Source organism: Rhineura floridana, chromosome 3, assembly GCF_030035675.1.
Source record: "Rhineura floridana isolate rRhiFlo1 chromosome 3, rRhiFlo1.hap2, whole genome shotgun sequence".
Lineage (NCBI taxonomy): Eukaryota > Metazoa > Chordata > Lepidosauria > Squamata > Rhineuridae > Rhineura > Rhineura floridana.
This window is the reverse complement of record NC_084482.1, coordinates 59,381,971-59,405,903: the sequence shown is the minus strand read 5'-3', so window position 1 is coordinate 59,405,903 and position 23,933 is coordinate 59,381,971. Positions and strand designations below refer to the sequence as shown.

General features: G+C 44.5%; 1 protein-coding gene across 2 annotated transcripts in view; it reads left to right on the top strand.

Annotated features, from left to right (window-relative positions):
* Positions 1-21,059, top strand: part of FDXR (ferredoxin reductase) — a 45,886-nt gene extending 24,827 nt beyond the window's left edge. Inside the window, exons 5-12 of one of the 2 annotated variants that reach the window (XM_061616101.1) lie at positions 2,923-3,036; positions 6,883-6,984; positions 10,065-10,172; positions 10,893-10,977; positions 13,705-13,904; positions 14,594-14,765; positions 15,153-15,326; positions 18,541-21,059. In XM_061616101.1, coding sequence (XP_061472085.1) covers positions 2,923-3,036; positions 6,883-6,984; positions 10,065-10,172; positions 10,893-10,977; positions 13,705-13,904; positions 14,594-14,765; positions 15,153-15,326; positions 18,541-18,671 — 1,086 coding nt within the window. In that variant the 3' untranslated portion in view covers positions 18,672-21,059. The remainder of the gene's footprint in view (positions 1-2,922; positions 3,037-6,882; positions 6,985-10,064; positions 10,173-10,892; positions 10,978-13,704; positions 13,905-14,593; positions 14,766-15,152; positions 15,327-18,540) is intronic. The other variant, XM_061616102.1, reaches the window with a different exon arrangement.
* The last annotated feature ends 2,874 nt before the right edge of the window (positions 21,060-23,933 follow it).

Genomic DNA, 23,933 nt, shown 5'->3' with positions numbered 1-23,933 from the left:
CCACACACCATACCACCACAGGTGTTCCTTTGCGTCATTCTGATTGTTGGGGGGCTAAAAAAGCTCCTAAAGCATGAAGTTCCATGCAGAAGTCAGCAGATGGGTTGCTGAAGTCATGGAAATAGAAAATGCTCAACTCATCCATTACACTGAGGCAAATATGAGTGTGGATTTGCCGGCAAAAGCCCCCATAGCATGCTATAATGTAATGACTGGAGAACTAATCTGCCATCTCCCTAGGAACTTGACAGGCATGCTTATCAGGCATAACTTTACACAATCAAAGATCAATGTAGAGTTTAGTGTATTGTGTGTTTGTTTTTAATTTATTTCTCTGTATTTCATGTGGGTTTAGGGTAGTTTGTACTGAACTCATATTGCTAAAAATGTCTCTTAGAATCCTGGAATGACTTTTCCTTTCACGGAAGGTTTTACCATTTAGTTGATCTCTCTTGGCCTCTGCTTATGCTTGGCTGAGGGTCTTTAAACAGCCTTTGTCTTTATTACAGGGGCTTCAAGGATACTTACATGGTTCTCTTCCCAACCCTGTAAACTAGGTTCGGCTGAGAGAAAATGCAACTGACTCAAGGCCATCCATTAAGCTTCGTGGCTGAGCGGGGATTTGAACATGGAGATTCCCAGTCCTAGCCTGCCACTGGCCCATTGTACCGCACTGGTTCTCTTTAATAAGCATAGATGGGTCCCAGGGAATTCCTTTGGGAAGGGCCATAGCTCAGAGGCAGAGCATCTGCTTTGCATGCAGAAGACCACCCATTCAATCCCTGGCATCTCCAGGTAGGGCTAGGAATGTCCCCCATCTGAAACCAGGGAGGGCTGCTGCCAGTCAGTGCAGGTAGTACTGAGCTAGATGGAGCAATGGTCTGGCCCAAACTAAGGCAGATTCCCATGTTCCTATGACCAGCCATGCGGTAAGCGGTGGTTCTGTGTAAAACAGAAACGGTTACAAAATTGTCAGTGGTGGCCCATTCCCAAACTGAAGCAAGAAACTATAGAAAGATAGCAACAAGAGTTGATGGTCTAAATTAGGGATAGGATCTTTCGCCAGTGCTAGTTCAAAAGCATTCTGTCAACCGATTCGAGTTCATTCTTTGTCTGCTAGCCCTGCTTTTACCAATGCTTTTTTCCTCTTTTCAAAAATTATTGATAGTAATATCACTAATTTTAAAGGAAATATTGGTAAAATTATTGTTAATATTGATGTTTTAAAGGTGGATTTTTTTAAAAAAAACATTTTTGAACATAGCTGCAGAAAATTGCTACATAAAAATCTGATCTGCAATTATAGAGAATCAGCGAATTAATTGAAAAATTTGGTACCAAATCTGAATTGGGTGAATTTCTACCACAGCCCTAATCTCAAATCTCTGAGTCATTTCTGTTCTTCCTTGGAGACTGTAATGCACTACATTCACTAACTGCGGTCACCTGTAGCGCAGTGAGTTAGGAAGGAATTTTACATGGAGCTTCCATAAGGAAGTCTTGAAATGGAGTCTTGAGGAACGGCGTGAAGTTCAAATCTGGTTTATGGCATTTATTTTCTCTTCTCAGTTATTTGCTGTTTAAAAATAATTGTATTCTAGTATTTATACCACCCAGCCTCAAATGGTTTAATACTTCACCAGCAAGCTGCCCAGTAAGGAGTGTCTAGTTACATGAGCACATTTTCATTGGCTTCTAATTTGAATTAGTCTCTTCTGATATTACTCTGATGGGTGGGCAGACTATTCATGACCTCTTTCTTGCACTCGGGTCCTGCTTGCGGGCTTCCCCCAGGCACCTGGTTGGCCACTGTGAGAACAGGATGCTGGACTAGATGGGCCACTGGCCTGATCCAGCAGGCTCTTCTTATGTTCTTATGTTCTTTTTCTTTGATCAAAAGCAGCTGCTGGGAGCCCAGTTGGGATACATTAGGATCATCTGAAGCTGCTTTATACAGAGTCAAGCCATTGGTCCATCTAGCTCTATCTTGTCTACACTGACAGGCAGTGCCCCTCCGGGCTTTCAGATTGGGAGGCTTTCCCAGCCCTACTTGGAGATGCTGTGGATTGAGGCTGGGCTCTTCTGCATGCAATACAGATGCTCTGCTATTGAGCCATGGTCCTTCATTTTCCCTTTTAAGCCTGTTCCTCCTCTGCTGCCTTTAGCCAAGAGGGAGAAAAAAGATGGGAGCAGTATGGCTTGTGGTCTTTGTACTCCCTTCCTTGCTACAGCTAATATTGTCTGTGAATTTAATTTCTTTTCTGGGTTCAATTCAAGGTGCTCACACTAGTGTTTAAAACCCTAAACCACTGTTCTTCAACCGTGGATTCCTAGATGTTGTTGGAGTACAACTCCCATCATCCCCAGACAGCATGGTCAATGGTCAGGGTTGATGGGAGTTGTAGTCCATCAACATTTGGGGACCCACGGTTGAAGAACAGTGCCCTAAACTTCTCAGGCCCCAAGTATCTGAGAGACTCCCTCCTTCCCTACAGATCCTCTTGGGTGTTAAGATCAGCAGAGGAGGCCCTTTTGGTAGTTCTGCCACCCTCCGCAGCTCAGGGGTGGTGGCGGCCTGGGAGAGGGCATTCTCTGTGGCAGCCCTGAAGTTGTGGAGCTCCCTCCCCACTGAGGTGCATCTGGCACGTTCGCTGTACAGTTTTTGGCGAATGCTGAAGACAAACCTCTTTACCCTGGCCTTTGACACATGAGATGTCTACTTTTAGGAACCAACCTATTTTGGGGATTTTAGATTGTTTTTAATGCTGTATTTTAAAATTGTTGTAATCTGCCCTGGAACTTTTGGGTGAAGAGTGGGTAATAAATGATGATGATGGTTTAAGTTGAGGAAGTGAGTGCATGGCTGCAAACACCTCCTCCCAGCTGTAAAGTGTACTTGGCTTCCTCCCTCTTTCCCTGCAGAGCTATGGAGCCGAGGACAATCGAACCCTTGGGATTCCAGGGGAGGACCTTGCAGGAGTCTATACCGCCAGAGCATTTGTGGGATGGTACAATGGCCTGCCTGAGAACAGAGATGTAAGGATGTAGGTTCCCCTTTCCACCACCCCCCTAAGCTTTCCATGTGTTCCAACATAGCCATCTAGCTTCAGATTAGTGGCTGGCTGAAAGGCCTGCAATTGAAAAAGATTAGCAGACATCAAATTAAGTCCTCCTTAAATTTACAAATGTGAACAATTTGCATGTCTGTAAGAGAGGATTAGCTGGCTTGCTCTCTTGGAAGTGTCATGAGGAAATCTAGAAAGGACATTTCTGCTTTTGGGATGGGGAAAAGGCAAGGGCACTTCACATGGGACATTTCTTTTCTACTCGTGTGTAGGCAATAAAACGTTTGGGCCACCTTATAACCTGTGTGATGAGCATTATATCCTGATTCACTAACAGGCAAAAAACCTTGCAGTTTAAGAACGTACCTATAGTCCACAGATATTTCTATCAAACTTTAAAAAGGAGGGAAATTGGGCAGCTATAGTGAATGCACCAGGGGAGCAGGAGACCTGATCTCCTCTCTCAGATATTGTACTGCCCTACAAATTTGTCAAAATGCAAACACCATTTGCGTTGGTCTTTCACAGTCCAGTCCACTTCCTGTGTAGCTTGGAAGAATTGGGTGCCTCTGGTGAGTGCCTATGGTGAGTGGTGGCAACACCTGCCATCTCCAAAGATGGAGAATTACATTTTTGTATGTTTGTTGATGTTCTTCTTACTTTGCTTCTTTTCTGTGTTACTACTGTTTCCACAGAGAATCTAACCTAGAAAATTATATTTCATTATTCATCCTAGAAATCTGTGTCAAATTTATGTTTGTTAATTTCAAAGCCTTGTTATTGGTCAATGTCATTTGATGGTGAAGACAGCCTTTTCTGTTTCAAACTGGAGGTTATGCTCTATTTCTATTTTGGGCGCATTAACAGTTGAATCTGAAACTGCAGTTTGATGTAAAATCAGACTGATTGCAATGTGTTGCTACTTAAGCAATGAATCTAGCTGTTGGGAAAAAACAAACTTGGCCTGCCCATAGTTTGCTATGCTTAAGTACTCCACTTAAGGGAAGGTGGCATGGTCAATTTAAAAACATAGAGCACGCCTACAATATTGCTAGAATAGGTTTCACCTCCCACTGTTTTATCTTGTGCAAACTGAGACACTCCTCATGTCCATTGGAAACTATTCTACAGAATAGTCAGTGCCATTATTCCACAATTGTTTTTGGAGCTTTTTTTTAGCGTTGCTGTACTTCACAACTTCACAGAAACAGAAGCAAAAGAAAATGATTTACTATAGGGAACTTCACTAAATTTGCAAAGAAAATCCAACATATTTAAAGTGACTATCTGAACAATATCAACTGTTTTAATATTGTTGCTTCCTCCCTGCTAAAACAAGATCAGTATAGCACATGTCTTGATTCTGTTATTACGGCTCATTGCAGGTGTTTCCACCCCTCACCATATGCTCAGAGGCACATGTTACCAAATTCTTCCAAGCTACACAGGAAGTGGATTAGACTGTGAAAGACCAACCCAAATGGTGTTTGCATTTTGACAAATTTGTAGGGCAGTCCAATATCTCAGAGAGGAGGTCAGTTCTTCTGCTCCCCTGGTGCATTCACTATAGCTGCCCAATTTCCCTGCTTTTTAAAGTTTGATAAAAATATATGTTGACTATAGGTATGTTCTTAAACTGCAAGGGGTTTTTTGCCTATTAGTGAATTTCTCTGCTTTTTAACCTGGTAGGTAAGAAATCGGATCCTGTGCAAGCTTGCTGAGAATGGATTGATCATTTGCATGCTTATTGAGTTCAGTGGGATTTACTCCCCTGCAATCATGCTTAGGATAGGTGAAACTGACCATGGGGGATAGGAGCAGGCAGGAGGGGGAGTAGGAGGGCAGGCTTGATCTTTTGCATGTTTATTGAGTTCAGTGCGATTTACTCCTGTGCAATCATGGCTAGGATAGGTAAAACTGACCAGGGGGAGGAGAAGGGGGAGCGGAGAGTAGGGGGGAAGAGAGGGAAGCAGGAGGAGGGGAGGGGATTGGAAGGGGAGGGGGAAGAAGGATTGGAAGGGAAGGGGGAGGGGTGAAGAAAGGGGGAGGGAAGGGGAAGGGGCAAAAGGGAGGTGATGGGATGGAGGAGGAGGGGAGGGCAGGCTTAGTCATTTGCGTGCTTATTGAATTCAATGGGATTTACTCCCATGCAGTCATGCTTAGTATAGGTAAAACTGACCGTGGGGGGGGGAGCGGAAGGAAGAGGGGGGATTGGAAGGGGATGGGGAGGGGAAAGGAGGGATGAAGGAAGGGAGAGGGAAGGAGCAAGAGGGAGGGGATAGGAGGGAGGAGGAGGGGAGGGCAGGTTTGATCATTTGCATGCTTTTTGAGTTCAGTGGGATTTACCCTTGTGCAATCATACTTGATGGACAGCCTTCAAGTCGATTCCGACTTATAGCGACCTTATGAATAGGGTTTTCATGGTAAGTGGTATTCAGAGGTGGTTTGCCATTGCCCTCCTCTGAGGCTGAGAGGCAGTGACTATCCCAAGGTTACCCACTGAGCTTCATGGATGTGTGGGGATTTGAACCCTGGTCTCCAAGAACCTGGGCAAGAGGTGGGGAGGAGTGCAGGAAGGGGAGGGGCAGGGAGGAGGGGGGAGGGGGAGGAGAGGAGATTGGATAGGTGGGCACTGGGCAGAAGGAAGCCCCTTTCCTTTCCAAAAGGAAAACATTGTGAGCAGTATCATTCTTTTTCAGGGTTCCCCCCACCTTTTTATTCTATAGCAGGCACATATAGCCTCCCACCCAAATTTAAACCAAAGCTGTCTCTGGCCACATCCACAACAGACCTTTATTTCACTTTAGACAATCATGGCTTCTCCCAAGGAATCCTTGGAAATATAGTTACTGAAGGGTGCTGAGAGTTGCTAGGAGACGCCCTGTTCCCCTCACAGAGCTTCAGTCAGAGTGGCTGACTGTTAAACCACTGTGGCCACTGGAGCTCTGTCAGGGGAATAGGAGTCTCCTCTCAGCAGCCTTCATAAACTACACTTCCCAGGATTCTTTGGGGGAAGCCATGACTGTAAAGTGAAATAAAGGTTGGGTGTGGGTGTAGCCCCCTGATTAGGCAAGCCCAGCAGCTGTGAGTCTGGCTTTTGGCTCTTACTGAGCGTGCCCTGCCTTATCACTGAGTTCAATGCTAAATGTATGAAATTGATTAAAAATCCGTTTTAAACTTTTAACTGCACAAGATGAAGGTCAGAGGATGGGGCAAGGTCAGTAATAGGATTACAGGTACTCTGTGAATATGGCTGATTTTTAATTAATTTCAAGAAATTATGAGAACTGTGACGGAAAAAAGTCCAAAAGGGGTCTGGGTTTTTCCTCTCTTTTCACACTTTGAACTCTCGATTCTCTGACTGTTTTGTGTATCACCATGAAAATTTAAGCAAGTGTTTCTGAGTTCAGGACTATAAGTTTTGTAAGGTTTTGTTTTGAAATGAGCTTATGGAAAGCGTCAGAATGGCATGGGGGTATTTTCAATTTAACATGACGGAATACGAAAAATCCATGCTGACTATATAGTATACAGGCACTCTTGTGACTGTATAATATTGCACATGGCTTGGAAATGGTGGCTTGCCTAAGCCACTTTTGTGAGGAGAGACCTAATAAAGTGGAGGTGTGAAATGGGTCCCTCAGCTGGTCCCTGAGGTATTATGGGCCTAAGAGGCATGGGAAGTGTCTACCGGAGGGGGGTTAAGGGGAAGCAAAGTATACTCGCACAGGGTGAAGAATATACCCTCTCTGGCATATAATAAGGCTGAGAGAGATGACTGAAGTGATTGTTGTGAAGAATCTCTCTCCCTTTGTAGCTGAAACCAGACCTGAGCTGTGAGACTGCCGTGGTCCTAGGGCATGGGAATGTGGCTCTGGACGTTGCCCGGATTCTCTTATCGCCTCTTGAAATACTTCGGGTAAGTCAGGAACAAGCACCAGAAGTGATATAAGGTGCCGGAAGTGTGAGGCAGTAAAGGCTTCATGTAAAACCACCAAAAAAATCCCATCTAGGTCAATGAAGGGGTCTTGCATCGAGGTAGAATTCGACAGAATCTCTAATTAAAAGCAGTTACATGACTGCAGCCAGCTTGTTGGATTCCCGCCTTGCAGATAAGAGCTGTGCTCCTGCTTAGCCCTGTGGGGAGGTTGTAATCCTGCATCTGCCACTAAAGGAGTTTGGGGGGGTGCTTAAGGGATCTTATAGGATCACAGCAGTGTATTGCTCTATGTGCATGAGACAGGTTGTTGCTTTTCAGGAGGATAAGAAATGTGACATGAGCAAATCAATTCTCTCATTTCCTTAATGTGTGTCTACTTAAATCCACCAGTAGTTGGGCTGACACACCGTCACAGGCAAAACTGATAATTTTTGTCTTGCCTTCTGCTGCTTTTTAAATATATTAAATGCATAGTTTCTTGCCTTCTCTCTTACAAGGAGGAGATTTAGAGAAGGTAACCTCCCCTTTCCCTCTCCTTTTTCTTCATCGTGTGTTTTGTCTCTTTCTCTTCTGCCTTAGGAAGGCAGAACACTTTGCATTTATGGCACTCTTTATCTCACACTCACAGACATAGCATATTATTTATTCGTTACTTGCCCCATAACAACGAAGCTCTATACAGTACTGTAAATATGTTGTCAGTCACAATAAACAGAGTCTAGATTAAAAAATCTTTTTAAAAATTGTTTTTAAATTTGTATATTTGTTTTTAATGTTTTTAATTGTTGTAAACTGCCCAGAGAGCTTCTGCTATGGGGCGGTATACAAATGTAAATAAATAAATAAATAAATAGAGCAGGGTGGGAAATCTCAGGACCAAATGTGGCCCTCCTCTCTATCTGGCCTTTGGGACTGCCTAGGCCAAGCCCCTTCCTCAAGCCACGCTCCTCACTGGTCCTGCACTGCACTCTCCTCGAACAATTTTACTTGGCTGGAATGTGTAATAATTCCCCTTACTTGCCTGGATTGGAGAGTGGTGTGTGTCTGGCCACACCCATTGTTGCCATACCCACCACTGGTATGTGGCCCTAGGAAGGTTGTCCACAAGGGAGTGTGGCCCACTCCTGCTGAGAGATTATGAGAAAGGTCTTCTAAGATTCTTCCATCCTAAAGGAAATGAAGGAAGGGATGCCCTTTTAAAAAAAGAACAAAAATAGTATTGCATATGGGGGAAACTCTGTGTGTGTGTGTGTGTGTGTGTGTGTGCGTGCGTGCGTGCATGCGCGTGTGCACATGCCACATGTAGAGAAGGAGAGTTTTGACATGCCTACCTTGACCTTATGTGTACGATAGGTGCAACTCCTGTAACATTGTGTTCTTTGGAACCATAAGCACAAGGGAGCAGCCTCAGTTTGTCTTTCATGTATGGTGGTCAGGACCTCCCCGCTCCTGCTGCCACCTCCAACTGGTGGATCCTTGAGTTTTATCTGCTCACTGTCCAGTGACTACAGTCAGTCTTTCTTTTGCCATCCATCTAGACTAAATCCAGCTATGAGGCCCTGATTGAACTGGAGTTTATTCTGCCTTGGGCAAAAGCATCTGAGTATCTGCAGCCTCTTTTATGTCTGCAAAACAATGCAACAGCAGTGGAGAACTGTGATGAGCCCTGTTGGGCTTGTAGTCCAACAGCTTTGCTGTGCTAGCACAGGAGAGCTAACACGAATTGGAAGCTCCAGAGATGTTCCCTGTTGGGACTTCTCTCCCTCCCCCCCCCCCGTCAAATTGTGCTTTTAGTTTTGTGCTGCTGACCTTTCATCATACTTCAGCAAAGCTCTCCCTTCCCCCTCCCTGCTGCAAAGATTTCAAGTAAAAGCTCAACTAGAAGATTTCTAGTTAATGCTGGGCAAGTAATCCCAGAATGCCTGGAAGCAGAATTAGCTATTCAAGTAGTATGTGTCTCTATGGCTAATCTGGTTGATTCTACCTGCAATATTCAACACTTCTGTGGGGGGACTGGCACAGGGAGGGGTGAGGAAATCCTGATGTGCAGCTGGAGGTCCTTATACTAACAAGGTGACTTCATTGGATGCAACGCATAGTTTCTGATTGGTACACATTGTGTAAATTGCAGCTTTTTCTCGTAAATTCCAAGTGACTGGTGATCAGGAAAGGACAGAAGCCTTTGGCTATGCCACCCTGGGCTCCTTTGGGAGGAAGGATGGGATGGTGATGATGATGATATCAATAATAGTGATATTCATAAGTGACATAATGACAAATAACTAATTTGTTATTGCAAACGCAGAACTTGATTCTTGAGGTTCAAAATGTACCCTATAGACAAAATGTCAGGCAGAGTTTCCACTGCACTCAAGGCTGTGCTGTAATCTGAGAAGCATGAGAAGGGGCTGTAGCTCAAATGTAGAACATCTGCAGAGGGCCCCAGGTTCACTTCCTGGCATCTCCAGGTAGGATTGGGAGAGACTCCTGCTTGAAACCCCGGAGTGCTACTGCCAATCAGATTAAACTGTGAAAATTAGGTATTTGTCCAAAAAATGTGCCTGATTCTCCCAAATGTGTACACTTAGGTGCTTTGCATTGAAGGGGAGACTGGATCATTCATGCGAGCAGGTGGCAGCACATGCTGAATGACTTTTCCCCCTTTTGCCTCCCCTAATTCCTTTGCTTATACTGTGGACTGCAAAAAAGACAAATAATTGGGTGTTAGAACAAATTAAACCAGAACTGTCACTAGAAGCTAAAATGATGAAACTGAGGTTATCATACTTTGGACACATAATGAGAAGACAGGATTCATTAGAAAAGATAATAATGCTGGGAAAAGCAGAAGGGAGTAGAAAAAGAGGAAGGCCAAACAAGAGATGGATTGATTCCATAAAGGAAGCCGCAGACCTGAACTTACAAGATCTGAACAGGGTGGTTCACGACAGATGCTCTTGGAGGTCACTGATTCATAGGGTCGCCATGGGTCGTGGTCACCTTGAAGGCACATCACAACAACAACAATTCCTGATTGTACTCTTCTTCCCTTTGTCAAGAAAACCGACATCACGGAAGAGGCGCTGGCAGCCTTGGCCTGCAGCAAAGTCAAGCGGGTGTGCCTTATAGGGAGGAGGGGTCCCCTCCAGGTGGCTTTCACCATAAAGGTAAAACACCCCCACCCACATGTAACATTAGCAAGGTTATTTCCCCCCCAATATAAATATCCCCAGTTCATCTGACATTTGGTGTAAAACTGCCAAAGTCAGTAATTTCAGTTTGGAGCTTAAGATAGCTTATATGGTCTTGGATTCCCTGCTTGTTATGATACCAAAAAGAGCTGAGCCAAAATTCTGCACTCTGTGAGGCAGTTTTGAAGAGGGAAAAGATGGCTTGAAGTTCACATTGCACATGTATCCCTTGTCTATTCCTGTCATTCCACACCTCGGGTGACTGAGCTTGTGAGGCCAGCCTGCTGGGTAGAAAAACATGCTTTGAATCCGTGGGAAAAGGGGTACCTGCAGATGAAAAGTAACTTCTCAAGATTGCTTTCTGCACTTTTGTTTGGTGTGCTGATGTTAAAACTGAGAGCATGGGGAACTTGATGCACATGTATGCCATGATTTTCAGGGCTGTACATGGGGATTATCTCATTTTATTCTCATTTTAATAAACAAACATGCTTGTAGGTATTTGAAATGTGAGTTTCCTGAGACCATGCACTCTTACTGGCAATTAAGTGGTTATATAAACTGAACCCACAACTAAGTGGTATGTAAGTTAATAAAAATACCTCTGAAAGGCAGCCTCCCTGTATCCCACACATTTCTGCAATTTACAGGCATGACATTGTGAGATATAATGTCTCTCTGTCTGACAACCTTCAGGAGCTGCGGGAGATGATCAACTTACCTAGTGCTCGACCTCACCTAGATCCTGCAGACTTCAGAGGCATTGTTGATGATGTTAAAGGTGAGAATCAGCCCCTGGCTTTTTTCTAAAAAGAGTGCTGCCATTGCTGTGGCTCCAGCCTTCCTCAGAGCCATGTCCAGACCTGAAAGCCCTTCTCTAATCCCAGCGGGGTGTGTTGGATAAGAATGGGAAGTGATGAACAGAATGCACTCTGTACATGTGCAGAGGAACTTCCTTTAAGTACATCATATGCTGCAGGGCCAAGTCTGCACATACAGGGTTTTGAGGACTGAGGCTCTAACACACACTAATACCTAACCACAGCCTAACCAACTTCACAGGGTTTGTGAGGATAATAGAGGGATGGGGAGAATGATGTAAGCCACCTTGAACTCCTTGGAGGAAAGCTGGGATATAAATGCAGTAATAATCAATGATGTCTGGGATTGGTGAAATGTTAATTGGAGAGCACTTGTCCCTCCATGGTGTTTGTCAAATGAGGAGCAATTGTATCAGGAGCAAGGCCCAGCCTGGGTGAGGGATCTGAGAAATTGGCATTGCCACTGGATAGGCGGCTGATGGCTTGAGTGATTAGGCCAGGAGAGGAAGCAAATACATGTTCAGTAGGGATCAGTTCAATTCCAGGGGAGAGTGCAAGGGTGTGAGGAAAAGCTTGATTCTAGTGAAAGTACACGATACAGGAGATATCATGAACATGCAGCAAGGGGTATGGCCAGGGTTGCTTATGTGGCGCACATGTGCTTGCAGAAGTCTTCCCTGGTGTCCACCAGATCCCCTCCTCCCCCTGCTGAAATTAGGCTTGAAACAGATATTCTATAGAAGCAGCCAATATAATGGGTTGTGATGTGTGTGCGTGGTACCCACGGACTCAAAAAGCGGGGGTGTGATATCCATTTGATTCTAATCCTCACTTCACCCGCCTTTATGTCCCTGATCCAGTGGGATCCAGGGCTGTGTCCTCCATTTAGATGGCAGAGTTATGTTGATAATGTTTTCACTTTGTTCAGCAGTTAGTGCCTTTAAATAATAAATTAGCAGTTAATGAAGATGATGATCCAGGCCAAGGGAATGCTGATTTTTTAAAAATTTTTTTAGAATTCTAGGAGAATTTGAGCCAGCCCCTCTCCCAACCCCACCTCTCCCTGAATTCTAGGGGGGAAGTTACCATGACAGTTCAACCACTATAAATGCTACAGTGCAGCTGTACCTTGAATGGAAGTGGATTGGTTTCCTAGGTCTTTTAGCAAGCGAAGCATGTCCTCTATTTTTGACTTTGTTTCCTGTGGAGAGTCTCTTATGATAATAAAGTGTGTGGTGTTGGGATGAACTGCAGTGCTGCAGAGGGAAACACTCTGCAACAACAGGTGTCTAACCTTGAGATGGCCGAGGGGCAGAGATGTGCAGCGGCTTCTCATCCACTGGCTGTAGGGAGAGTGTAGTAAGCTCTGTCCTAAGGGTTGTTCCCTACACATCCTCATCTCTCAGTGGTGAAGGAACATCACCAAAAAAAAGGTGAAAAGGGGAGCAGAGGGGTGTGTGCGATGAAGGAGTTGATCAAAGGTGCGTGGCAATGACGTTACGTGGAAGAGATTATAAGGTTAAGCATGCTGTAGGGAAAGTAAAGACTGTATTTGGAATTCCATTTCATAGCTGAGCTATTCCAAACTGTTTTTCTTGAAGCATTTATGCAGTTGTGCTAACATGATCTTCCTAATTTCAAATTCATGACGTGATATCTCAAGTGCCTCGGATTGAGAAAAGAAAAAAAGAATGCTGCTCCCATGAATAAGTTAAAAGCAAACACAGCAACCAAAGTTTTCTCTTCTCTTGAAATTTAGCAAACTGAGAAAGGATCTTTGGTAGCCTTCTGTGTGTTCAGTCTCTGCTTGAAATGAAATGGCAGCCCAAGTGCCGAACTAAACGTGGGAGAAGATCCTTCATCAGGTCCCTAGACATATGTGCCTCTCCCCCCCCCGGGGGCTAACAGCAGCTTTGGCTGTGGGGAAATGACACAGGGAGAAGGGTTGACCTCTCTTTCCCACAGTGGCTTGGACCCAATCTAAATCAGCTCCTCCTCCCCCACACCCAAAGCTGCTTTTAAGCAAAGAAAAGGCCTTTGGGGGGGAACCTATCATAGATCTCTCATCTTGTGTACTTTCACCCTAAGGATTCAGATGCACTTGGGGCATATTCTGAGAACAGCAATTGTAGCCTATACCTTGTCCTGGTGGTGCATCTCCACTTCTGCTTTGTGTGTGTGTGTGTTTGTTTTTGTTTAGTGGCAAAGTGAGTACCTCTTTCACAAGGTATTTAACTTCCTTCTCAGGTTTCTTTGCAGTATCTGGGTAGACAGGCATTGTGTGGAGCGTTTCCTCCTTCCCCATCAGCAGGTCTGCTCATGAGAAAGAAAGCTTCAGCTGGGAGCTTCCAGGGCAGGCTGCAGTCCCTTTTTGCAAAGGGGTTGGGTGGGGCGTTGGTGGTGGGTGGGGAGAGCTGTTGCCTTGCTCCTCACATTCTGTTAGTGAGCTCAGCACCAGCTGCCTGAGTTAATGGAGCCTTAACCCCAATTTCTCATGTTCTGCTGGCTGGCAGAATCCCATGGAAGTTCTTCTGCTTTCCCCATTTTGTGTAGGACAGGAATCTCCTCCTTCTCCTCCTCGGCATCTTTTCTACCTGCATCCCAAGTAGTGCAACAGGGAGCTCTGATCCCAGTGTGTGTGGGGGGCTCCCTTGTGCTTCCTTCTGCAGTGCTCTTGTAATTTTCAGATGTTCCCAGGCCTAGGAAGCGGCTGACTGAGTTGATGGCCAAAACGGCTTTAGAAGAGCCTGGGGAGGTGATGGCTGACCGTTGGGTTTTGGCATCCCGAGAGTGGAGCCTGAAGTTTTTGCGCAGCCCGCTGGAAGTGTTGCCCGGTGCTGATGGAAAGCGAGCCAGAGCGATCCGAATGGCTGTCACCAGGTTGGAAGTACGAGCTCAAAAAGTTCTCTCCATGCCCCCCAAAGCTCTCCCCCCCCCCACTTTCCCGCTTCTTTCTGGCTCTCTAAAAGTCTGCTGCATCCATCTAGTTTTGGAGATTCCCCCAGGAGCCTTTCAGCATTAAGCTAAAGACAGCTTTATTCTCCCAGTCTAATTAAAACCACCAGTGTAAACTGCCTGCTGTCTGCCAGCCGAAATGGCAGCCTCTCGGCAAGCCGGCACTATGTCCCCCCGAGGACCCATTTTCCGCAGAGTGGCATGGAAAGAGTTCTCCCCATCTCTTTTGGTATTCGGAGCTCGGGATAGGAGGACGCCCTAATACGTAACCAGTCCACACAGCCAGTGCTGGTGACGGGATTGCTAGTGACTTGAGGAGGCTTTGAACCAAAGTGATACTGCTTCTGCTGCTGCGACAGAATAATAATAATAATAATAATAATAAATATTGCAGATGCTTGTAGAAACCTCAGGGCAGTTTGCATGAAGATCTTGGGGCAGGGATGGGGGTTCCCAACCAAGTCCATACCTGCTTAGATTCAGGAAAGCTGTAGCATCAGGGGCTCCCAGATCACACACCTGGCCAAGAAGCCTGTTTGTTTGCTGGCATTACAGGATGCCCCTTGCTAACCCTGTCCTTTTCCTCCTCTCCTTCCCTCCCCCCATTCCTGGACTATACAGGGTTCAGGAGACACTGCTAAGGCAGTTCCCACCGGAGACACTGAAGACCTGATAAGTGGGTTGATTCTCAGCAGCATTGGATACAAGAGCCTCCCAATTGACCCTGCTGTACCCTTTGACCCCAAGCAAGGTGTTATCCCTAACCATTTGGGCAGAGTTCTTGGGGCACCAGGTTAGTTGTACCATACACCCATGTGCACAGTAAAGACTGGTATCGTTATTGTGGAGATGTGTTTCAACAGGTATGCTGAAGAGTGACTGGCCAGGGTGGGTGTTTGGGACCCCCAGGATAATTTCTGTTGAGAGATCCTCAGGCTAGTTACTCCATGGCAAAAACACAGAGCCTTTCTGGAGCCAGCTTTGTGACGCCTGCATGTATTGGCTTTGAGTGGCCACTGCATTTGTCCCAAATGACCTTTTGCTGGGGTCAGGAACAGGTGCTTCAGTGATCCTTGCTGTGGAGAAAGGTGCAGGTTTATGGCCACTGCTTCGGTCTGTTTGAGGTGAAGTCCTGAGACCAGATTGGTTAGGCTGCTTGACTCTTTATTACACTTTGCAGGACTCTACTGCAGTGGCTGGGTAAAGAGGGGCCCCACAGGTGTAATCATCACCACTATGAATGATAGCTTTGACACAGCCCAGTCTGTGCTGGAGGATCTACAGTCTGGTGCACTGGACATTTCCGATGCCAAGGAAGGATTTGAATTAGTGAGGAGCATCCTTCAGTCCCAACGTAAGTATGTTGTTCAGTCTGTCTGTCTATTCATCCTAATGTGATTCACACTGGAATCCTATAATGAATCAGGCGATCTTGGTTGATATGTATTTTTAACTATTGTTAGAGACGTTTGTCACCATGTTGGCAATTGTGGCATATCCTTTTTTGCTCAGCAAGATTTGCAGCTGCTTAAATGACCCAAAATGACCCAAGATACGGTCAAAAGACTACCACCCCTCCTCCACCAAATGAAGAGGGAGACTTGGAAATTTGAGGATTTAAATACACAGTTCAAGTATTGGGAGGACATGATTTGCCTTCTGCCTTTGTTAAAAATCTGTGTTAGATTGTAAGGCATTGGTGGGGATTTAGGGATGTATCCATCTAAGTTCTACTCAGTAGACCCACTGGAATTAATGGTTAGTCATGTCCATTAATTTAAGTGGGTCTCCTTCGATTGTGTCCATTCAATGGATACAACCCTTTTTTAAACCAGTGCTTAATAAATAATAAAGCATGTGGCTGTCACATTTTTCCAAATCTCTTTCTGGATCCTTGAGATTACCTGCTGTCTTTCTTTTTGCTGTTAGTTCTCACTGCTAATGAGATCTTTTTGACCTAAATGTCATGGACAGTAAATCCTGCTTCCTCTCCTAGAAGCCAAAGTCCTGAAAGGACAGCTTTGTGCTTCTGCTCTCTTAAAAGTGTGCAAGTTACTTTGCAGTTTTTTCCTCACCTCACCTTTTTGCTTCAAGGTGAGCTATTTTTCGTTCCCCCCCCTTTTTTTTTTTACTGGTGGGGAGATGAGGTTGAAAGGTAGAATTTGCCTAAAGTGACCCAATAAACTTGTGCTGGAGCTTGAACTTTGGACATGGCCCTCCAAGGCTTGGGATGTGCACGCTGGCTTTCTGGCTTGGGTTGGATCTCACCAATTTATCTTCAAGGAAAGGCATGCCTGGTTGAGGGCAGATATCAAGCCTGCACTAGTCTTCGGTCTCCTCTAGTCTTATTGGGCTGTACTGCATATGTGATGCCAGAATGCATGGGGGAGGGGGGAGGGAGAGGCAGCCTACACATTTGGCAGGAGCAATACTGGTGTGATCTTTCCCATAACATGACATTTTTGCTTTTTGACAGCTTTCCCCCTCCCTCCCCCCACACTCATGCTTTAGCGCAGAGGTTCCCAAACGGTGGTCCATGCACCATCAGTGGCCCGAGAGCTTCATTCAGGTGGTCTGTGGCAGTTCCACATTAAATACTCAGACTGGTTTTTAACTGTATTTTATTGCTGCTTTAATTTCTTATGTTGTATGCTGTGTTACAATTTGAATTCTACAGAATGCAAATTGTAACACAATAAAATATCATATAAGAAATGAAAGAAGCAATAAAAATACAATTGAAAATCATACAGCACCTAGCACAGTACAGCACAATTTCTGAATAGGCAGAAAGACCATGATGTGGTCTGCCAAGACCTTCAGCAGTTTTCAAGTGGTCTGTGACAGGGAGAAGGTTTGGGAACCCCTGATCTAGCTCTGACAACTTATAAGCATTAGTGCAGGAATCTCTTATGCAGAAGTACCCTAGGACTGTCGTCGGTGAAATCTCTTGGGCTGCGATCCTAAACCTGAGTAGCCTCAGTGAACACAATGGGGATTACTTCTAAGTAAACCTGCTTAGGGTTCTGCTGCACATCTGAAAACTCAAGCACCTAAGGATGCAGATGCTTGGAGTTGGCACTAAAACCAATTATTTGGAGACAGTGTTTGGAAGCTTTATAAGCCTGTTTTTTCCTCTCCGCCTCCCCCCCCCCCGCTAGACTAATGGTGCCTTCAATTTCAAGGCAATAAACATGACATTTTATTATTTTATCTATGCTCATTTACAATTTGAAAAGGCCAGAACTCAGGAAGCATTAAATTACATGTTGGTCCCATAGTACCAAAATAGCTGGAGCTCAGTTGTTTAGTGGGACCAATCCAAGACAATTTTTAGGATTTTAGAACCCATTTAGTTGTTCCTTGCTAAGAGCCTTTCAGCGTTGTATTTCAATTTGTCTTGCACTCCTCTTTCTGTCTTCTCCACTCTTGGCAGCCTCTTTCTGGGCCTTTGTCCTCTCTGCTCTGCCTCTCTTGATCATCCCATGGCCTGGGCAGCCAGAAGTGTCATGGTCCCTCAGGCTGCCATTTGCTTATGCATTCTTATAGCAGAGAGGCAAGCATGTACATATTGCACAGTGAACATATGGTGTTATATGGCACCTTTGTTGGTGAGCTGGGTGGGAAGGTATGCCTGGGTAAGAGCACCGTGCAGTCGTTTACTTGTCTATCTCAAATAAAATAAAATAACAGCAAAGGCAGGAGGGAGGAAATAATTGGCAGTGCTCATGGCCACTTTGCACATGGGTACATTTTCAGCATGGATATTGTTTTTGCATATGTAATCCATGGATACACAGTTAGGTGATAAAAGCACATGTGTTTATTTTGTTGCATGGACCTATTTCATGACCTGTTGCCATTTGAACCTTTCCTCTATATGTTCATGCAGCATAATGGGTGCACACGTGTTTTTCCACATATGAAGATGCATTCTTAGTTTGCTACATAACAGAGAAATCTCTGCAGTTAATTTAGTCGTCTCATCCCAATTTGGTAATCCCACTATTCCGAGTGTCTGATGTGAGTGGTGATGTGAAAAGCAGTAGCTATGGCAAGCTTATGAGTGCAAAAATGCCTCCTCAAAAACAAACCCAGAATTTGATCATTAGTTGCATGTGAAACCTGGAAAAGGACCATATGGATTGCTTCTGTTTTTGTAGAGAAATGTTGAGTCATTTTTGTAGTGATCCCCCCCCCGCCTGCCCCCAGGGGGTGTGGGAATGCATTCTGAAGCCCAACTGGGTCCTTTACTGTCATTATATTTAAATGCTTTCAATTAACATGCTCCCTCTAAACCAATTCAGGATTTTTAAGTGAACCAAAAGGCATTTCATCCCCTTTTGAGCTGTTATAAGAGCCTTCCAAGATACAACTAATCTCACTGGGCCAGCACTCTTGAGTCCGCCTAGTAATTGATGTGGAAGGCGTGCCTTTAATTCAGCATTTGATTTTGTAGCAGTCTCTGGGTGGAAGGCCCATGTGCTTCTGAGGTTTGCGTGTGTGATGTATCTAGGAGCAGCGGGTTGATCTAATCTGTACTTTTCCTTTCTGTGGCTATTTCACAGGTGTCCACCTAGTTTCCTTTTCGGACTGGGAGAAGATTGATGCTGCCGAAGTGGCAAGAGGCAGGCTGTCAGGGAAGCCTCGGGAGAAGATTGGAGATCCAAAAGAAATGCTTGAATTGATAGGTCCCTGAGATACTGTTGCGAACTGGCCAAGAGCTATCTGTGTTATGGCCGTGCAGCTCTCAAAGGTGCTTGGCCACCAAAGATGGTGAAAACTATAATTCATCATCCTACAGATGTGTCGAAAACAGAGAACATGGTATGCAGTAGTGAGATGGCAGTGCTGGCTCTGGACTGAAAGTGATGTGAATATGCTGAAAGCTTCTTGCTGCTACTAGCAGCGGGGTTTGGCCCAGACCACTGCCTGTCTTCATTCTCTTTTCACAAGGGATCTCTCTGTGTGTTTTTTTCCTGGACCTTACACCTGGTTTAGAGTCCTGTTCTAAGAAGCCTTGGCTCACTTCTCTCTCTGCTGTAGTCATTGCAGAAAAAGTGGCCTGTAAATTGTTAAAGCGAGCAATTTAAAAATGTTTAATATTCAGGGCTTTCTAAGTGCCTTACTTGTTCTTGCAGGGTTGCTTCTTTGTTTTGCCCAGTTCACATCTCCACATAATGAGATTAACACAAACTATTTTAACAAGACAAAGCCAGGCATAATCCCCCCCACCCCGTAATTAGAAAATCCTTATGACTTTTTGCCATTGCTGCTTCTGACATAATGAAATCCTTCATAGAGCACTCCATTTGCACCCTGATTAAAACATGCTGAACATAAAACCAAGTCAAAAAACTTCAGAGAGAGGAACTAAAACTTGGATGAATAATCATAAGGAGAAGCCATATAGGATAGGCAACTTCAGTCATCTTTTTCTTTCACCCTGAAACTCAAATTATTCCTTCCCACCCACAGCCCAACCTTGATGTCAGATTGCAGATTGTATAACCATTTTAAAATAAAGCTCTTTCTCAAATAAAGTGAACCTGGGTCAGCAGACTCGAATCCAGCTTTCTTATCTAGCGTATGTGCTTTAGCCTTAACGCAAGCTGGAAAACCTACAGCAGGAGCACGATGGAGAGCTGGGAACTACAAGGCTGCTCTTCGCAAACTTGAACAATCCTTGACTATTTCAAGCACAAGCTCACTGTCAATAAATCATGGGAGATTATCTTTTCTTGTTGGAAACTCCGACAGAAGTTGAATTACTGCTAAAGGAGCATACATGCTAAGGGAGCATACATGCATGATTAATTAGCTTGCTCCTGAGGCATGCTACAATAGAAAGTTCAGATAGGCATTATTGGCAGCTTCTTGAGTTATTATACAACCACAAGAGTGGCTGTATACTATAGCCAGCTTGGATTTTTCACATTCCGCAATGTTAAATTGAAAATACCCCCATGCCATTCTGATGCTTCCCATAAGCTCATTTCAAAACAAAACCTTACAAAACGTATAGTACTGAACTCAGAAACGCTTGCTTAACAACTGCGAATTTTCATGGCGATACACAAAACAGTCAGAGAATCGAGAGTTCAAAGTCTAAAAAGAGAGAAAAAAACCTCAGAGCCCTTTTGGACTTTTTTCTCTGAGAGTTCTCATAATCTGTTGAAATTCATTAAAAATCAGCCATGTTCACAGAGTACCTGTAATCCCAATGCTGACCTTGCCCCATACTCTGACCTTCATCTTCTGCAGTTTAAAAGTTAAAAAAAATGCCTGGCTGATTTTTAATTTAAGAAATTTTGGCTGGCACCCTATGATAATGCGGGGCATGCTCAGTAAGAACCAACTGTCAGTGTTCTAAAAGCCTCACAGCTGCTGGGCTTGGCTAATTGGGGCCACACCAACACCAGACTTTGATTTCACGTGAGACAGTCATGGCTTCCCTCAGAGAATCCTGGGAAGTGTAGTTTGTGAAGGGTGCTGAGAGGGGACTCCTGTTCCCCTGAGAGAATGGTTTAACAGTCAGCCACTCTGATTGAAGGTCTGTGAGGGGACCAGGGTGTCTCCTAGCAACTCTCAGCACCCTTCACTAACTACACTTCCCAGGATTCTTTGAGAGAAGCCATGACTGTCCAAAGTGAAATAAAGGCCTGGTGTGGATGTGGCCAGGGACAGCTTTGGTTTAAATTTGGGTGGGAGGCTGCATGTGCCTGCTGTAGAATAAAAAGGTGGGGGAAACACTGAAAAGCAATGATACTGATCACAGTGTTTTCCTTTTGCTCTCTGCTATCTTTTTGGTGCCTTTTGAAGACCTTTCCTCTTTTAACAAGCCTTTTAAGTTGAGACTTATCCCAGTCCGCGTCTTTGTTAGAATTTCTTTTAATATGTTTTCTTTAATAATGTTTTTAACCCTTTTTTAAAAAAAGATGTTTTTAAAGCTTTTTAAAAATGTTTTTAACGTTGTTTTGTTTTAATGTATTTTAAGGTCTTTTTATGATGTTTTAAAGTGTTTTTATCATTTCTGTTTGCCGCCCCGGGCTACTGCTGGGAGGAAGGGCGGGATATAAATCAAATAATAAATAAAGGAAATGGGCTTCCCTTCTGCCTGTTGCGCTGTGTGTAGTTGTGTTGCTTAATTTCATTTAAAAGCAGCACCACAGCAGCAGAGAGAAACAGCAGATGTTGAAATGCGAGTGTGCCAGCGTGTGTGTGCGTTTGCCTAAGAAAGCAGGCTTTTACCCTGCATGAGCATCACTGAGACTGGAGACTTAGTAAAATAGGAAAAGCTACTTTATAGAAATACATAGTAGATAGAAAATGCATACCTAGTTCTAACTAACTAGCTAAGTTGGAGGCGTAATGCCCAGGTGTAGGAGTTAGCCCCATGCTTGGAGAGAGAGCAGAGACAAAGAGATGTTTCCTCTCTGCCGGACAGCCAGAGGACAAAGGAATGGAAAGGGCGGAAGGAGGAGGGGCAGGTAAGCTTCCCTAAAGGCATCACAGTCTAGCGACAGAAGGAAGTCAGTCAGAGCATCACAGGTAAAGGTAAACAAGCCTATTCATCTGGAGGACCCTACCTCTATCTCCCTTCTGGAGCACAAACAAAAAAGAACAAAACAGGAGTTGCTCTTGCCCCACTTCCAACACTGCCCAGTATCCACCCACCCACCCAATCTCCTCCCCTCCCACCCCCTGCCCCTTCCCTGGGTCAGTGTTGGACTACAACCTGGGAGACCAGGGTTTGAATCCCCACACAGCCATGAAGCTCACTGGGCGACCTTGGGCCAGTCACTGTCTCTCAGCCTCAGAGGAAGATAATGGTAAAACCACCTCTGAATACCGTTTACCATGAAAACCCTATTCAAAGGGTCGCCATAGGTGGGGATTGACTTGAAGGCAGTCCATTTCCATTTTCAAACATGATTGCACAGAAATAAACCCCATTGAACTAAAAAAGTATGCAAACAATCAAACCCATCCTCCCTTCTTCCTCCTATTCCTTCCCTCTTGCCTCTTTCTGCCCCCTCCCCTTCCTCCGCCCCATGGTCAGTTTTACCTATCTTAAGCATGACTGCACAGAAGTAAATACCATTGAACTCTATAAGCATGCAAATAATCAAATCTGCCCTCCTCTCCCCCTTCCTTTGCCCCCTCCAATACGGTCCCTCCCCCTCCTCCATGGTCAGTTTTTCCTATCCTAACCATGATTGCATAGGAGTAAATCCCATTGAACTCAATAAGCATGCAAATGATCAGACCTGCTTTTTTCCTTCCTTCCCCTCTCCTCTACCTTCCTCCTCCCCTCCCCTCTTCCTTTTTCCTCCTCCCCTGCCCACTCCAGCCCTCCCTCCCTCCCTCCCCCCTGGTCAGTTTTACCTATCCTACGCATGACTGCATGGGAGTAAATTGCACTGAATTCAATAAACATGCAAATGATCAAACCTGTCCTCCCCTCCCTGTCCTGCCTGCTCCCATCCCAGTCCTTCCCTCTGTGTTTCCTCCCCTCATCCCCTGTGGTCAGTTTCACCTATCCTAAGCATAATTGCAGGGGAGTAAATCCCACTGAACTCAATAAGCATGCAAATGATCAATCCATTCTCAGCAAACTTGCACAGGATCCCATTTCTTACCCCCCGGATTAAAAAGCAGAGAAATTCACTAATAGGCAAAAACCCTTGCGGTTTAAGAACGTACCTATAGCCCACAGATATTTCTATCGAACTTTAAAAATCAAGGAAAATGGTCAGCTATAGTGAATGCACCAGGGGAGCAGGAGACCTGACCTTTCTGAGATATTGGACTGCCCTACAAATTTGTCAGAATGCAAACACAATTTGGGTTGGTCTTTCACAGTCCAATCCACTTGCTGTGTAGCTTGCAAGAATTTGGTAACGTGCCTCTGAGCCTATGGTGAGTGATGGCAACACCTGCAATCAGCCCAAATAATAGAAAGATGACGTGCTGTGCTGATCTTGTTTTAGCAGGGAGGAAGCAACATTATTAAGACAATTGATATAGTTCAGAGGGTCACTTTAAATATTCTGATTTACTTTGCAATTTTAGTGAAGTTTCCTATAGGAACTCATTTTCTTTTGTTTCTATTTCTGTGAATACGTGAAGTAGAGCAAAATTTGCACTAAAAAAACTCCAAACATAATTGTGGAATAATGGCACTGACTTCTGAGAATAGTCTCCAGTGGACCTCAGGAATGTCTCACTTTGCACAAGATAAAACAGTGGGAGGTGAAATATATTCTAGCAAAATGCTAGGTGTGCTCTATGTTTTTAATTGACCGTGCCCACCTTGCGTTAAATGAAGTGGTTTAAACATAGCAGGCTGAAAACATGCATCCTCTTTTTTCCCACAGCTAAGAGTCATTGCTGAAGTAGCAACATATTGTAATCAGTCTGATTTTATATCAAACTGCAGTTTCGGATTCAACTGTTAATGCACCCAAAATAGAAATAGAACATAACCTCCAATTTGAAACACAAAAGGCTGTCTGCACCATCATATGACATTGACCAATAAAAAGGCTTTGAAATAAATGAAAATAAATTTGACACAGATTTCTGGATGAATAATGAGGGAAATAAAATTTTCTAGTTTAGATTCTCTGTAGAAACATTAGTAACACAGGAAAGAAGCAAGGTAAGAAAAACACCAACAAACATACAAAAATATAATTCTCCATCTTTGGAGATGGCAGGTGTTGCCACCACTCACCATATGCTCAGAGGCACATGTTACCAAATTCTTCCAAGCTACACAGCAAGCGGATTGGACTGTGAAAGACCAACCCAAATTGTGTTTGCATTCTGACAAATTTGTAGGGCAGTCCAATATCTTGGAGAGGAGTTCAGGTCTCCTGCTCCCCTGGTGCATTCACTATAGCTGCCCAATTTCCCTGCTTTTTAAAGTTTGATAGAAATATCTGTGGGCTATAGG